Raw genomic sequence first — 15,528 nt, forward strand, 5'->3', positions numbered from 1 at the left:
CTCCTATAGTTCATATGTGTTCAGGCAGATCGGGCTGACCTGCGCCCGGCTGTCTCTCTACCATTGTCTGTTATGTGGAATAAATACAATTGGACGGTAAATACATGTGTACGTGTGAGTTTATTAGATATGCTACAGTGGGTCTGTTGGTCGGTTTCAGCAATTTCAGCATACAAAGTATCTCAACAAATGTCTGATGGACACTTTGGTGTCAACATTTGGTTTTGATGGAAAGATCTCAAAAGCTAATATACTTTTTTACCCATCCCTTTTCTTCTACAGTAGTCAATTCATCATCTTGTCAAAATTAATATATCCAATACTTGACCAAATACCTATAAATCTGATGACATTCACAACTGTAGCCTACCTTATTTAGTGCTAATTGCTAATCAGGCTAACATGCTGTAGCAGCTTGACAAAGATTATATTTTCAATTGTGTCAACCCAACAAATTATAAAACCCATAGTTCAACACCAATGTATACATTTAAATTTTAGTACCGTTTAATAACTTAAATGAGTCCTTAACAGTTGAAATTAAAGTTTAGCAAGAGTCCATATCAACCATAGACTGTATAGTTTTAATAATATAGCCTACATTAGTCTATGATGTCAACAAAACGGCAAACTAACAGTTTAACAGTGAACATAAATTAATTGCCAACAAAAACAGTTAGTTATAAACCAGCTGTGAGTCCCATGAAACTCCGTTGTTGCTTAATTCCTTTAACTGTCTATGCTTAATAGCGTCCATGGCTCTTTTGTTGTTACCGGCAGGTGTGCAGCAGCCTCCGGCTCCAGGGAACAGACCATGCAGACGGCCTGGGAGCCGGGAGCCAGGGGAGCCCTGGGAGCCGGGAGAGCCGGGAGTTGGGGGAGCCGAGAGCCGGAAGATGGGAGCCGGGGGAGCCGGTAGAGCCGCGGGAGCCGGGAGATGGGAGCCGGTAGAGCCGCGGGAGCCGGGCTGTTTTTGGTAGATTTATGGGATGGAGGATGAACTATGAAAGAAGGACGTTTTGTGTTGTTGTCAGCAGGTGCGAGTGATTTGTATCTGACCGGTTGTGTCACTTGTTCGACCGACTGAACGTCTTCTACTGGTAAGTGAATCCGCGCCATTTTAGATGGCGGGAAAACCGCTCAATGATGATACCCGCTTTAAACAGTTTTTAACCAGTGCCAATCATTTTTGGTAGAACAAAAAGTCTTTATAAAGAGACACAATTCAGCGATTTCAGCTGTAGATTCACTAAACAACAGCCTTGTACCTGGAAAACATTTACAGGTCAATGAAAAAAGGTAAAAACAACTTGGAAAAAGACGGTAGAAAGAAGGAAGTAAGGCAAGAATAGGTCGAAACAGTAAAACAAAACCTTGAAAGCATCACGTCGTGCAGCATTGCCTTAGTTATAGTAACGTAAAATGCAACGTTAGCAACCAAAGCTTTTTAAAAAAAAAATTTTTATTCAATCATAGCAACCAAAGCTAATGACAGCTGTAGCAGCAGCAGGCTAACGTAGCTAACGCAGCCAACGTAGCTAACGTAGCTACGTTAATTACGTCCGTTACGTCAGTGCGCGTTCTGCAGAAGTGATGTCTGGGCTCTTGAATCATGCCAGCTCATACGTTGTTTACACTCAATATGTTACGTGAGATTTCAACCAACAATAAAATATGGGGCCTTATTTTGTTATGAGATGATACATTAATGTCCCAATTGGTTAATGTAATAAACTTTGCTTTAAAAAAAAAATATATATATATATATATATTCTCACAACAAAGAAGAAGAGAGAGAAAGAGCTCAAAGAAGCAGCTAAAAGATCTGAAACTTAGCAGAGCTGGATTCAAACTGGCAGCAGACCAGCTGTGAGAGAAGCATCTGATAAAGCCAAGCTACCATCCTACATTATTCATTTAAAGTGAAGTTGGCCTATTTTATCAGAAGCATTTTCTTTAATTTGGAGTAGGCTAATAACTTATTAAAACAAATGTTTCATTTGATAATAAATGCACAGTAAATTGTGTCTGTGCCGTGTACTATTGTGAATTAGTTATTTTATGTACTGTACATCAAAAGTTCCAGTTGCGTAAAATACTTTTACTAGCTGTAGTCATGTTTTAATTGTTCTTTATAGTATATATACAGTATGTACACACATAAATATTATTTATGGTGCCAAATCCTAACATTAGTTATCTCAACCTGAATCAGTCTAAAGGTCAACTGGCAGCACTAGTGTCAGTGTTTAGTCGTGAAAAGTACAATTTACTGTATAAGTTACTTTATTCCTATTCTAATATATAATATAATTCTATTCAAGATGAGGCCGACCACAAGTCTCCAGACCAGAGAGGGACGCTGTCTTTTTTTCCAGATTAGAGTAATGGCCCCTCCAAACGTCTGTGCACTGCTGATTTAAAATGTTGTGAATAAACAGTCTGTCAGAAGTAACAAATACATCATAATCTTCACATTTAAACATGTTTACAGAATAAATACGGAGAGCAACAAGAAGTAGAGTTCCTTTATTTTGGCAAATGAAAAATTACTGTTTCAGTAATTGTTGTGTGGAACACTGAAATCAAGTGCTTTGTCTTTGATTATAGTGCCCCCTTCAGGTCATTGAATGTAATGCAAGTTTAATTTAGTTTTAAGCTTTCTCTCAGTCAGACATATATTACACACAGTATCAACACAAACACACAGTGGCTCATTTTACACACACATGCCCTGTTCAACCCTGAGCTGTAACAAGAGGGACGAACAGGAATAAAATCCTCCGAATATTGCACAAAATAACAAAAAGTTGTTTATAAAAATTGGCCAAAGTGAGGATAAGCTATGATTTGACTCTATAAAAATGTATTTTAAACATAATTATTCACCTTTTTTGTTTTAAAATGAAGCACTTGTGACTCGTCACACATACAAAAACCTTATAAATACACTTCACAGGGGGATAAAAGAGCAAAGACGGTCTGCTCTTTGGTTTTACAGATGGACAGATGCATGATGGGAAGCGATGGCAGCCTGTACAGCAAAGAGGTTAAGGACAGGAGACAGTAAGTCATAAAATCACAGCTGAGCTACATCAGCTCTCGACCTCCTCAGTGGCAGGCCTTCACCTTTCTTAAGTCAATATTACAGTGAATATCTTATATTTGATGTGTTCCTATAGTGCACGAGGCCTCTTCGGCGTTATCTGTTGGCTAGCTTGCTCCTCTTCCTGCAGTGCGGAACGGAAAGACTTGACTTTATCTGAAAGAGGAGAGAACATCACGGCACAGGTTACCAGTGGTGGAGTGTAACTAAGTACAGTTACTGTACAAGTACTGCACTTATGCAAATTTGCAGTATTTGTACTTGAGTCTTTTTTTTCCTCAAGCCATTTTCAATTAAAGACCTGTTCAGTAGGGGTGTAAATCGCAACTTTTATCACAAAACAACATTATATTGACTCTTTGCTGATATCACAAGTCTGCCATGATGCGGTTTAGATTTTCATTAATTTCCAGGGACTGCGATGGATATGAGACAAAAATCATAAATAAATAAATAAAACCCATTTAACACAATCAGTTACATTTCTATCAATCACTACAGAGCTTTTCCAGACATTTAAATGGAAAAAAAAACATTATTTTTAAGAAAAAAGAATAAATATAAAGTTAAACGTTCAAAATAAAAGGTGCATCTTTAAGATATGTATCAATATTTTAAAGCCTTTTTTACATCATGGCCAGGGGACTACAGATGAAAAATAGCCTTTTGAATCAGATTTTCAAATTAAGCATTTATTAATTTGCACTGTCCCCTTCTCAAATAAGCTGAACTGAATTTCCATGCATCAACGATAGATAGATAGATAGATAGCTAGATGATAGATGATAGATGGATAGATGGATTAGAGGATGATGGATAGATAGATTAGACGAGAGAGATAGATAGATGATAGATAGACAGAGAGAGCAGAGAGTAGATAGATAGATGATAGATAGATAGCAGAGAGATAGATAGATGATAGATAGATAGATAGATAGAGATATGAAATAGATAGACAGAGAGATAGATAGATAGATAGTAGGATTAGAGATAGATAGACAGGAGATAGATAGATAGTAGGATATAGATAGAGAGAGTAGATAGATAGATAGATAGATAGAGATATAGACAGAGAGATAGATAGATAGATAGATAGAGAGAGATAGATAGATAGAGAGATAGATAGATAGAGATGATAGATGAAGAGAGATGATAGACGAGATAGACAGAGAGAATAGATAGATAGATAGTAGTAGAATGATAGATAGTAGATAGAATAGATAGTAGAGGAGTAGATAGATAGACAGATAGAATAGATAGACAGATAGATAGAATAGAGTAGATAGATAGATAGATAGATAGATTAGATAGATAGATAGAGATATAGATAGATAGACAGAGAGATGATAGATAGATATAGAGATAGATAGATAGATAGATAGAGTAGATAGATAGACAGAGAGATAGATAGATAGATAGATAGAAAGAGTAGTAGATAGATAGATAGATAGGTAGATAGAGATCTACGATGATAAGACCCAGAGAGATGGATAGATCGATAGGACAGAGCAGATATAAGATAGATAGATAGATAGATAGATAGAGATATAGATAGATAGACAGAGAGATAGATAGATAAGTAGATAGATAGATAGATAGATAGATAGATAGATGGATTGGCCATGATTGCTTGACAGTATTTTATTTTTTATTTACTAAAGGGGGGGGGGGGTCCTGCAGAAAAAAAGAATGGGAACTACTGGATTAATTGATCGACAGACACCAAATGAAAGCAATTTTGGACAATTGTTTAGTGATACTTGTAAAGTTTTAGTAATAATGTTGAGATTTGGACTGTTTGATTGTGAAGGTGTCCCTTTGGGCTCTGAGTAATTGTGACGCCATTTCTCACTATTTCTACACACCAAATGAACAAATGATGTTTACCTCTCAGCTCAGTGAGGATGTCAATCTTCTGATCCAGGATTTGTTCTAGTTGAGTTGCAAATGATTCAACATCGTAGTCCACCTCCTCCGTCATTTCCAAAAGCACCTTCTCATCTTCCAGCCAGCGGATCGACTCCTGTAAGGACACGCTGCAGTTTTAACACAACGCTTCTGTGTTGTTTAAACTTTATAAGTAAAAAAAACAGGCTGATAAAGACAACGGGAATGAAATTCTGGCCTAGATTTGAACTAAAATGGACATTAGATATGGATTACTTGAAGGAAAATATGGAAAAACAGTCTGTATTGATCTATAGGTTTTGGATTCTTACAGTATCTCTCAGGGTTTAGACACAATTTGATTGATGGATTTGCACATTTTGCACGTTAAAATAAGACTTTGACTTTTCTGAGCTTCTTCTGTTCCTGAAGGCTCTACTGTACCTGGAAAACGGCCCTGTGGTCCTCCAGGACCTGCTCCTCCATCTCCACCAGCTGAGAGACGGCTTCATGGAAAGTGAAGAGCTGCGGGGAGACCTCCTCCTCCTGCAGAGAGAATGGCCATGTTCGTTTTTACACCAGTGACACTGTGACATGATGGACTGCAGTCTGCTGGAAACCCAAAAACTGTGTGGCTCTCTCTAACGGCCAGTAGGAACAGGAGGAATGATTACAGCTACCAAATACTTTTTAAATTCACTTATGTGAATGTGAGTATTGTTTTAAGACTTGACCTTTCCTTTTAATTGCTTTGTTGAATCAAGCTGACATACACACGAGGGAATGAATATGTGTTTGTCTCACGTTCTGTTCACAGAGCAGCTTCAGATCGTCTCTCTGGGGAGAACTGCCGACCCCCCACTGAGCCTCCAGCACCTCCAGCTGGTTGTGTCCTCCCTGATGGATGTCCATCGCTGCTGAAGGGTCCACCGTCAGCTCCTTCACCCTGAAAGAACAATGTGACTATGGTGACTGCTGCGGAGGTATCTGATGTAGCGAACAGGTTGGTAGGAGCATTCAATATGCAGACATGTTGCTGGGGAATATGCTCAAAACAAACACTACAGACTGACTGCATGCAAGCCTGGATGAAATAAAATCAGGTGAACATCAACAAATAAAACTTGTAATGCAAAATTAAAGAAATAGATAAAAAGATAAAGTGATATTGGGCCAACATGCATTATCATCCTACTGTAAAGGCTTGTTAATACTCCGCAGCAAACAAGTACACAGACAGCTGCAACCCCACGGCAAATATTTATATATGTATAATATCTGTTTATACTATCCACTAGGGGTGGGGGGTGGGGGAAAAGACTACAATTTCTATATTTCTATAGCTCTAAGCGACTTGGATAACTTCTGAGTGGACATGAAGCACCAAAAAGTGGTTTTAATGAGTGATGTCATATGGCAATGTGGTGGTAGCTTGTTGTGAAGAGCAACATGGAGAGAAGTTCTGAGAGACGTAGTAAATTGATCGTACTCATAAGAAGGGGAGAGTTCAGAGCGACTCCCTCCACCTCCGCTCTGGGAGAAGGGAATGTCTGAGGGACTTATCCCAAACTCCTTTACTCTGGAAACACGGCAGGAGAGAGACAGGAAAACACAAACCCAAGAAGAAGAGACCGGAGAGGATCACAATATGCTTTGCAACTATTATCACATCAGTGTAATTTAAAGATTTAAAAACAAACAAACAAAAAACACAATTTGATTTACCTGTTGGCATATCTCAACGTGTTCAAGGTGTTTTCACATGACGCCATTCCAGGAGAGATGGTCGCAATCTGTGCAGGAGAGAGAGAGAGGAGAGGAGACGGTTATATTTTCAATAATGCATTCGTCCACAGGCAGTACAATAACATACGCACGGCTCTGCTTTTGTCCTACCATGCATGTTCTGGAGTTTTCTCCTATGAAGGAGTCTCGCAGCACCTGGGTTAACTTGCTGGCTCTAAAGGGAGTGTGAGGTTTGTTCCTGCCCAGCGCTCGAATGCACTCCTGCAGACAGACAGGAACATCATCATCATCAATTAGCCTGGACCAATGTTTCCCAAACTTAGGGTCGGGACCCGTTTTATTGGGTCGCCAATTGGCAGAGAACAGACTAAATGCTCAGCATGACCTCAGAATGCGGCACTTTCAAAAACCGAACCTATAATAGATCAGCTGGTTGATATCTTCAACCAGCCACATACATCTCATTAAATTCAAGTCAGCATTATTTAAAAAAAATGTTGGTGTCGGTACTGAGGGATGATGGGGGGGATAAGAACATGAGTTGAGAAAGGGGTGAGACACAGAGAGGAGAATAGAGACTTTTTCTGTTTTTGTTTACTTTTATAATGGAATAAATATACTTCATATACATTTAAATTCATGGTTTGTTCCGTCTTTTGTCCACAGTTTAAAAATGTAGATGTTACAATGATTCATGGTGTATTTTTGTAAATTTGGATCCCGGGGAGACACTAAATTTCTCTTTTGGGTCTTGAGCTGAAAAAGTTTGGGAACCACTGGCCTAGACGACTGCAATTTTGACAACAGGTTGATAAGGACTGAGCAGGAGACCTTTAGCGCCAGCAGGCTCTTGTTGATCTCAGCTCCTTCGAGGCGGGTCTGGCGGTCCGCGCTGGATGTGTCGGCTCCTCTCTCGTTCCCCGCCAGATCAATAAGGGAGAACTTTCCGTGCATCTTCCCCCGTCGACGGAGAATGATCTGGAAGACGGCGTGGCTCCGAGAGGAGTGAGCGTTCGCCGAGGTCTGACCGGAGGTCCTGAAGGAGACGCAGAGACATGAAGCTTATCCCCGAGGACCGGTCCAAGCCTTTCAGAAACAAACTGCTGCTCTTGGTGCCATGTCTCCTACCTGCAGCTGTTTCCCACTTCAATGAGTTTGAGGACATCCTCTGTGCACTTCACCTCCCTCTCCTGTAGCCCCACCACCTGCACCTGCTGCTTCCCGTCCTCCAGGACCCGCAACTTGGTTTTGTTGTTGAGCAGGTCAAACACCTTTTTTCATATGCAAACACAAATTGGGTCAGAACTGAAAATGCATCAGAGAGTTTTTGGTCAGTTAGGCTTGCATCAAAGTGTCAGAGGCAACACTCACAGTCTTCTTCTTCAATAAATCTATTAATAAAAGTGTTAAAAGACACCTGCCTTCCCGCTGTAGATCTCAAAAAATGTGGCAAAGATCTGGAGATCCAACTTCTTGTAATTTGGTTTCTTAATCATGAGGAAGACATCTCTGGCTGCACAAGGAAAGAAAACAGAGACTTCAGAATGCGTTGAGAAGCAGAAACCAGCAGTGAGAACACTGTAGAGGAGCAGGAGCCACTAACCAGACAGTGCATAGATCCCTTTAGAGCAGTCCTGGTTCTTTCCTGAAAAGTCCCCTCCCATCGTCTAAAAAAGAAGATACGAGTTAAAACAGGAAATGGGCACTAACAGGGTTCCCAAAGGGTTTTACAAGTTTTAAAAAAGTATTACATGTAGTATTCTAAGAACTTAGGCCTCAACAGTACTGAGTTCCGTTTAGAAAGGTCTTACATTTTTTCTTGTCCTTTCACAGGATTAAATAAGTATTTTGTGGGGGTATTTTTAGTTTTATAGCATAAGAGCGCTATATGCAACACTTATATTATTAATTTGATCTGAAATGGTTTCATTAAATTCAGATAATGTTATTCGATAACACTTCTTTTCTTGGACTTAAAATCCACACTGATTTTCCATTATATGGCCGTAAAGTTGGCATTAAAATTTCATCCCAAATGGTGTAAAAAAAGGTCTTTAACAGTCTTAAATTTAACTTGAAGAATCCTGGGCGTACCCTGACTAAAAACATTTAGTTTTGTTCAAAAATCAAAGCCCTCACATGGGTTTTTCCACTTCCAGTTTGTCCGTAAGCAAAACAAGTCGCCATGCCCCGCTCGAAAATGGTTTCGACCAGCGGCTGAGCAGTGAACCTGAGAAAGAGAGAGAGAGAGGATTAGTTTAAAATGTCTTTTATTTATTCCATATTGAACATTTCGGGGTTCTATAGAGAAACCAGTTACCTGTAAACCATTTCATTGGTGGAGTTCTCATCGAAGGCGTAGTCGAATCGGAACGTCTGGTTCTCCAGGTACCGGGTCAGGTCGACCTTCTGCTTCGGCTCATGGACCATCACCACGTCCTTACTGGGAATGGTGATCACGTCCAAATCCTTCATTGTCAACTCTACAGAGACATGGACAAAGACTTCATTATTACAATTTCTGTTAATGCGTAAACGTTACGGTACAAAAAGATATAGGTTATTAAAACTGTTCAGACATAAACTTTGCTTTGTGTCCCAACACATCGATTGTATGAAGCTACTCTAATTACCTTTTTTATTGAGTGGACGTGCCCGTACACACACACATATCCTGTGCTCCTCGATCTGAAACATCAAAAGGCACAGATAAATTGTACTTTACATCATTTCTCAGGACAAGCAGTCCTTTATGTACTGGACACTATGTTGCAGACATTGCAAAGAGATTAGAAATGTACACATTTATTTCCCCCAAGTAGCTTTATATTTGAAAAAACCTACGTATTCCACGCTGACAGTTTCACATATATTCTATATTCGCTTGTTTCAGCTCTTTATTGAAGCTATATGATGTTTATATCGCAACCACAATATTTTGTTTGGCTGCACCAATTCATCAAATGGAAATATTCTAGATGTCTTGCGCATCATTTTATACACATTTCCCCAAAAATGCAACCAGCCATGTGGTTTATTTGGAAGATTTGGGATTAACACCAAGCAACGTGGTTTTTAACAATGTTGGGCTGCTGAGCTTGTAATGACTGGTGGGGTTAAAGATTAAGCTTGTTATAGTGTAGTTGATGATAACAAGCTCCACAACAAGCAATAAAGCTGTGTTCTTTTGGTTAAATACCCAGTAGTTGTTTCTAATTAAGATCTCACGGATGCTTCTACAGCTGACCTAATATTTAAATATGTGAAAGTAACTTCTTATCTGATGATAATCTGGTGATTATCAGAAACCTTTATTGACCTCTGGGAAAAACTAAACCGTAAGTGTACATAGCTAAAGTGCAAGAAATAAAAGTAATGTAAGATTAGTTTATGGAGGAAGTAACCAGAACTGAATGTCCTTAAATCTAGGGCTACATAATATGAGGAGAATATGCGATAACTTTGTTGAATATTGTGATAACAATATTAGTTGCTATAATTAAACCATGTACTCAGTTCTGCATTTCTTCTGCTTTCAATATTCTGCTAAAATACAATGAATTTCTTGTTGAATTTAAAACAAATGAAAGGAAATCATAACCAAGATTCTTTTATTGAATGAATTGAAGATTGAATTGAATATTCAACATGATCTTGTGGAATATACTGAACAATGGCATCAAACAGAGCCATTAAATCATTCAGCTCAAAAACTGATTAAAAGAAATCAATACCTGACCAATACAGAAAGAAATAGACCGAAACATGGGAATGGAACTGTAATGTAAGGGTTTTGTTGTATATTGTTGTATAAGTTATTGTAAGACCTGAAAGATTGTATGCTGTATTTGCATAGCTCTTGGTTTGTAATAACATAATATTGTGAAGTAGGTGCAAGACCTAATAAGCTCTATGCTTCCGCCTGCTCCTTCTCAAACTTATCCTTTTTTATTTTTTTTAGTCTTTGGTAAATTCTGATTGTGTTTTAATTTTTTGTTTTAATTTGTTTTGTTTTCTTTTGCAACACTGTATAAATGCATGACATTTACATTTAAAAGTGCAGTTTTCTACTAACGTTGTCTTTCAACCAGTGTCTTTCGCAATATGGTTATTGCCTCAGTTGATATGGCGATGGCAATTAAAAAAACGAAAGATCGCGCCGCCCGGCTTATTAACTGCTCAACCATCTAGACACCCTCACTTGTTTCTATGAACTGAATCTGGAAACCCGGCTCTAAAGCGGACCTACCAGGTCGTTGCTGGTTAGAGGCCTGTAGTCCAGACTGGCTCTGAAGTCTCGGATCATACACATGATTTCATAGTTTGGTAAATTGACGTCCACCTCCTGAAAAGGAACAGAAAGCTAAAGTAACGAATGAACTAACACATGAAACGTGTGTGTGTGTGTGTGTGTGTGTGTGTGTGTGTGTGTGTGTGCGTGTGCGCGGGTTTGCTCCTCACTTGTGCCCTCTTCTCTCTGAGCTCTTGTTGCTGGAGTCGTCTCTTCTCCCGTTTCTCCTGCAGCTTCTCAACTTCCTTCACACAGTTAGATTTCCTCCGTGCTGGAAAGAACGGCGGAAAACAATCACGACAAAAAGTAATGCATTTGCAAAGGCTACATAAAAATGCTACTTAATACTTAAATGTTTCCACTGCAACAAACCAATAATATCTAATAATGTAATATAGTACTTTTGCATTTGATACTTTAAGTACATAATTCTGATAATACTCACACTTTTACTTAAATAAAATAAAAGCAGGACTTTTACACTCTCATTGTGTTACTTTAACATATAAAGAACTTCTAAATACTTGTTATGCGGCTAGTTGTTAATAGTTTTTGGATGGAGCTTTATTGCACTGAAGAATAAAATATATCCGGCTTTGCGTGCATGCATTATACTTCACATTCACATTCATTGTTGGTTTTAAACAGTTAAAAATATAGTAATCTCCAGACTTATTGTAAGAAGGGATTCTGCTGGATTTCAAATGTCATGCTCTGAGGGTTGAATCTGAAGTTATTATGCTGTATATTTCAACAGCAGTGTACATTTATGCAAATTGAAACGTCCACAGCTGGAAACTAAAACAAGCGCTGTAGTATGAGTCCAGAGGCAGAGCCAGAGGGCGACTGTGAAAGAGCCTTTGACGCCCTCGCGCTCACAGCTGTGTGGGAGCATGACATCACTGGCTGTGGCCTCTGCAACGTTACCCTGCGCCAGTGAATACCAACACACTAGGGCTGTGAATTTATCATATTCTGATCGATTTTAGCTCCTAGCATTTGTGAAATGTAATTTTTTGCACATTACATTTTGCAAGTAAACTCCTATTTTGTCTGGTGTTCTAAAAAGGGAATTCAACCAGTTCAACTGGGAAAGTATTAAGGGAAATTTCACAGTTTTTTTTTAAGTTCAATAAGTGCAACTTCTTTCCAAAAGTCAATGAGTTATCGTGTTAAATAATCAGGATTTCAATCTTGACCAAAAGATTTTTTTCCCCCATAATCGAGCTGCTCTTGTTTTTATTAGATTTATAATAATAATTTATTTGACAGGGACAGTGTACATTAAGTAAAATGCTGGAAAATGCACCAGAATTAGCCAAAAGGCTGTTTTTTCATCCGTTGTCCCTGGACAGATCTTAAAATTTTCTCCCTAAAAAAAACAACAATAAGAAAATTACAGTCAACAATACAAATAAAAAAGTAGTAAAACAGATAAAACTCTTTACAACACGTTGATAAATACAGTCTACAAATGTAATACAGACATTAGGGAAATAAAAAATAAAAAAGATACTCACAAATAGGACAAAAGTTGCAGCACGGTTGGGTAGAGTGAAAAACATTTTCTTATTAAGCCGACATGTCTGATGGTTATGAACCAGCTTTTTAGATGTTTTTTGAACAGAGTGTAAGTGGTGAGGTCTCTGATATTCTGAGGGACAGAGTTCCACTCCCGTGCTGCGTGACTGAAAAGGCACTCTGACTAAATGCACTTTCGCCAGAGGAAAAACAGTCTCCTCGGGCCGACCCTCGTGTTACTCTCTGTGTGGGAGTTCCTAATGGTCACAAACTGACTGAGTGGAGGAGATGACAGACCAGGATGATTGTTATAAAAGACAGAGGTTTGATACTTAATGACATTTTCCCAACTTAAAAGTTTATGCTTTTGTAAAAGGCACAATGGTGAATCTTGATGGTTTTTTATCCAGAATTTTGATTGTCTGTTTGTAAAGTGACTCTAAGGATTTTAGTGTTGTTTTGTTTGCCTGTGACCAGGTTGTTAGACAGTAAGTGATGTGAGACAGAACCATACTGTACATGAACATTTTCGCTGCCTGAAGTGACAAGTGTGTTCTTATGAACCGGAAATTTGCAATATTAAATTTGACCCGATTGCACACCTTTTTTATCTGTGATTTAAAAGTTAGTTTAGAGTCTAATAAAATGCCTAGGTATTTGAATTCTGACACAGCTTTTATTTTTTTCAAATTTCAGTTTGATAAAATGTTTTTCACTGCATATTGTCGTTTTAGTTGTAGTTTTAGTTTACTATATACCACTGATGGGGCCTTGATTGAACCTGGGACCTGTCTGCTCCAGACGGAGAGGCTGTGTGTTACCGTTCTGCAGCTGTAGCAGCGACTGGTTGAGTGCCGACTGGGGAGCGATGGCGGGGGGGGGCGGCTCTGCAGCCTGGCTCTGCTGGCTGGGACGGGCCCGGGTGGTTCCCACCGCTGCAGCTGAGAAGGAAACAGAAAATCCAAGATAATAGTCATGCATTTAAAAAAAATTATTAAAAAAAACAACTATATAAGATATAATATTTTCCACTCAAATCCACTGGTATCTTTTCATGCAGGTAGTTAGAGTGGCAACGATAAGTCAGTTAATCCATTAGTCAATCGTCCAAAAATAGATGACTATTTGAATAAATAAATGCTTTATTTCGTTTTGCATTACAATGAAGATAGCACTACAATTTGGGCCAATATGGAACTAACAAAAACATTGTCATACATGTTTACATCAATCCATTTCACACAATATAACCCACACAATTAATAACTGAAAATGGAGTGACAAATGGGTTGACAATTATAGAGATTTGAAAACTGCAAACTTGTTATTTATTTATGTTGTCATTTACAACCGTAACTGTAACATGTAAAGATATATTTACAGTATGTGGTCCGAGCGGTCTGTTGTCTAATGTGTATATTTTCTGCTCTGTGCTGCTGTGCTGGCGTTAGGAGCAGCAGCATCTCACCGCCGGTCGGACCGACTGCTAGTTTGGGTTCTGTCATTGTCTGTGGCCCGACAGGTAAATTAGCTCTCAGCGCTAACGTTAGTCAAGTGTTGATATGTGAAAGCATCAAATATGCATTTTAGAGGAAGGAGATGAGCGTATCCAGTTGTTAAATCAGTGCTGTTAAATTGTCTGTACGGGACACAGGAGTTTTCTACCTGGAAATTATTGTAGAAAAACACTCTAATTGCATCTATAGCCTGAAGAACAAGGCTTATTTGTGCCTATCCTTTACAATTCATTCATAAAAAACAGAATATCAGCAACAATCGTGCTTTAATATGTCTTTTTCCTTTGATTTCTAGGCGCCTCCACGGAGATAATGATGTCCTCACAAAATGTAAGTCACACTGAATCTAAAAACATGTGTGTATTTCTAAAAACGTGTGTATGTGTGTCCAGATATGACTGAGTTATGAAGGTGTTTGACTTTTAGGCACTAAGGGTTTTAAAGAACACAAAGCGCGGGAGAAAGTCAGTTTAAGAAAACCTCTGATTTAAATCAAACATACCTCTGTTCTCCCGTGGAGGATTCTCAGCTTTCGGTATTGCTGTCATCCGTTTGGTCTGAAAATATAAAAACAAAAAGACAGAACCATGAACCTTTACAGAGTTGAAAGTAGACTGAGTTTAGAGACACTGTTCAATAACAACATGCAACACTGGGTTTATGTCCCATTCATAGAGAATCACATGCTGAAATCATTATGGCAGTTTAGGCACAAATTTTCCCTAAAAATGTCTTTAACCGAACCTACGCCCTTGACAAGGAAGTGAACACAAAACTGACTCGAAAAAAAGTCCCTAAATTGGACAAAAACAGCTTGTTTTCTCCCAGTCATGACTAATAATGTATGAACATGTCATTGTAATGGATTATATTAGCAAAGGATTGATGATGAGGAGCAGACCTTGGGGAGTTTGCTGGTTTTAGCAGCGTTGGAGGGAGGAAGAGGAGCCTCGGGACTCTGTGGTATCTCCTCGTCAGGAACAACATCTGGATTCAGAGCAAAGACGCTCTCCAGATCAATCTGGGGCAGAAACAAGACAAAGATTGATATTATTATTCTAACTTAACCTTATTCAGATGTAGATCTCTCTTGCAAGAGAGCCCTGTAAATAGAGAGCTGAAGTGAAACCAGGACTTGCAGGTTCTGGTCCAGTGGTCGGAAAACTTCAATCAAAATCCCACTGACATTTAGTCATTTTTTACATATTATAAAGTAAAAATACATTATAAAGACTAAACGTCCAACCCTGGAACAGAGCCTCATCTACAGTATGTCCTGTAGCTCCTTCTGTATGTTTAGAGATAAGAACGTTTTTTTATAAATGATGAGAAGTGTTTTTTAGCTGCCTTCAACGAACATCATTTCCCATAAACCCTAGACCTTCGTGGACTAATTGGCACAGCTCGTCAGACAGGTCTGTAACAACACCAGTACAGACAGGGCTGTAACAACACAAGTA

General features: G+C 38.7%; 1 protein-coding gene across 1 annotated transcript in view; it reads right to left on the reverse strand.

Annotated features, from left to right (window-relative positions):
* Positions 1-2,512: 2,512 nt before the first annotated feature.
* Positions 2,513-15,528, reverse strand: part of LOC116703997 (kinesin-like protein KIF2A) — a 15,473-nt gene continuing 2,457 nt past the window's right edge. The window contains exons 3-21 of the mRNA XM_032539161.1: positions 14,970-15,089; positions 14,571-14,625; positions 13,373-13,492; positions 11,201-11,301; positions 10,989-11,084; positions 9,373-9,427; positions 9,060-9,222; positions 8,879-8,969; positions 8,343-8,406; positions 8,161-8,252; positions 7,868-8,010; positions 7,571-7,775; positions 6,890-7,000; positions 6,719-6,786; positions 6,483-6,572; positions 5,798-5,939; positions 5,438-5,539; positions 4,994-5,129; positions 2,513-3,262 (exon numbers count right to left, since the gene is read on the reverse strand). Of these exons, the coding sequence (XP_032395052.1) occupies positions 3,177-3,262; positions 4,994-5,129; positions 5,438-5,539; positions 5,798-5,939; positions 6,483-6,572; positions 6,719-6,786; positions 6,890-7,000; positions 7,571-7,775; positions 7,868-8,010; positions 8,161-8,252; positions 8,343-8,406; positions 8,879-8,969; positions 9,060-9,222; positions 9,373-9,427; positions 10,989-11,084; positions 11,201-11,301; positions 13,373-13,492; positions 14,571-14,625; positions 14,970-15,089 (2,040 nt within the window). The 3' untranslated portion in view covers positions 2,513-3,176. The remainder of the gene's footprint in view (positions 3,263-4,993; positions 5,130-5,437; positions 5,540-5,797; positions 5,940-6,482; positions 6,573-6,718; positions 6,787-6,889; positions 7,001-7,570; positions 7,776-7,867; positions 8,011-8,160; positions 8,253-8,342; positions 8,407-8,878; positions 8,970-9,059; positions 9,223-9,372; positions 9,428-10,988; positions 11,085-11,200; positions 11,302-13,372; positions 13,493-14,570; positions 14,626-14,969; positions 15,090-15,528) is intronic.

This window comes from Etheostoma spectabile, chromosome 16 (assembly GCF_008692095.1).
Source record: "Etheostoma spectabile isolate EspeVRDwgs_2016 chromosome 16, UIUC_Espe_1.0, whole genome shotgun sequence".
Classification (NCBI taxonomy): domain Eukaryota; kingdom Metazoa; phylum Chordata; class Actinopteri; order Perciformes; family Percidae; genus Etheostoma; species Etheostoma spectabile.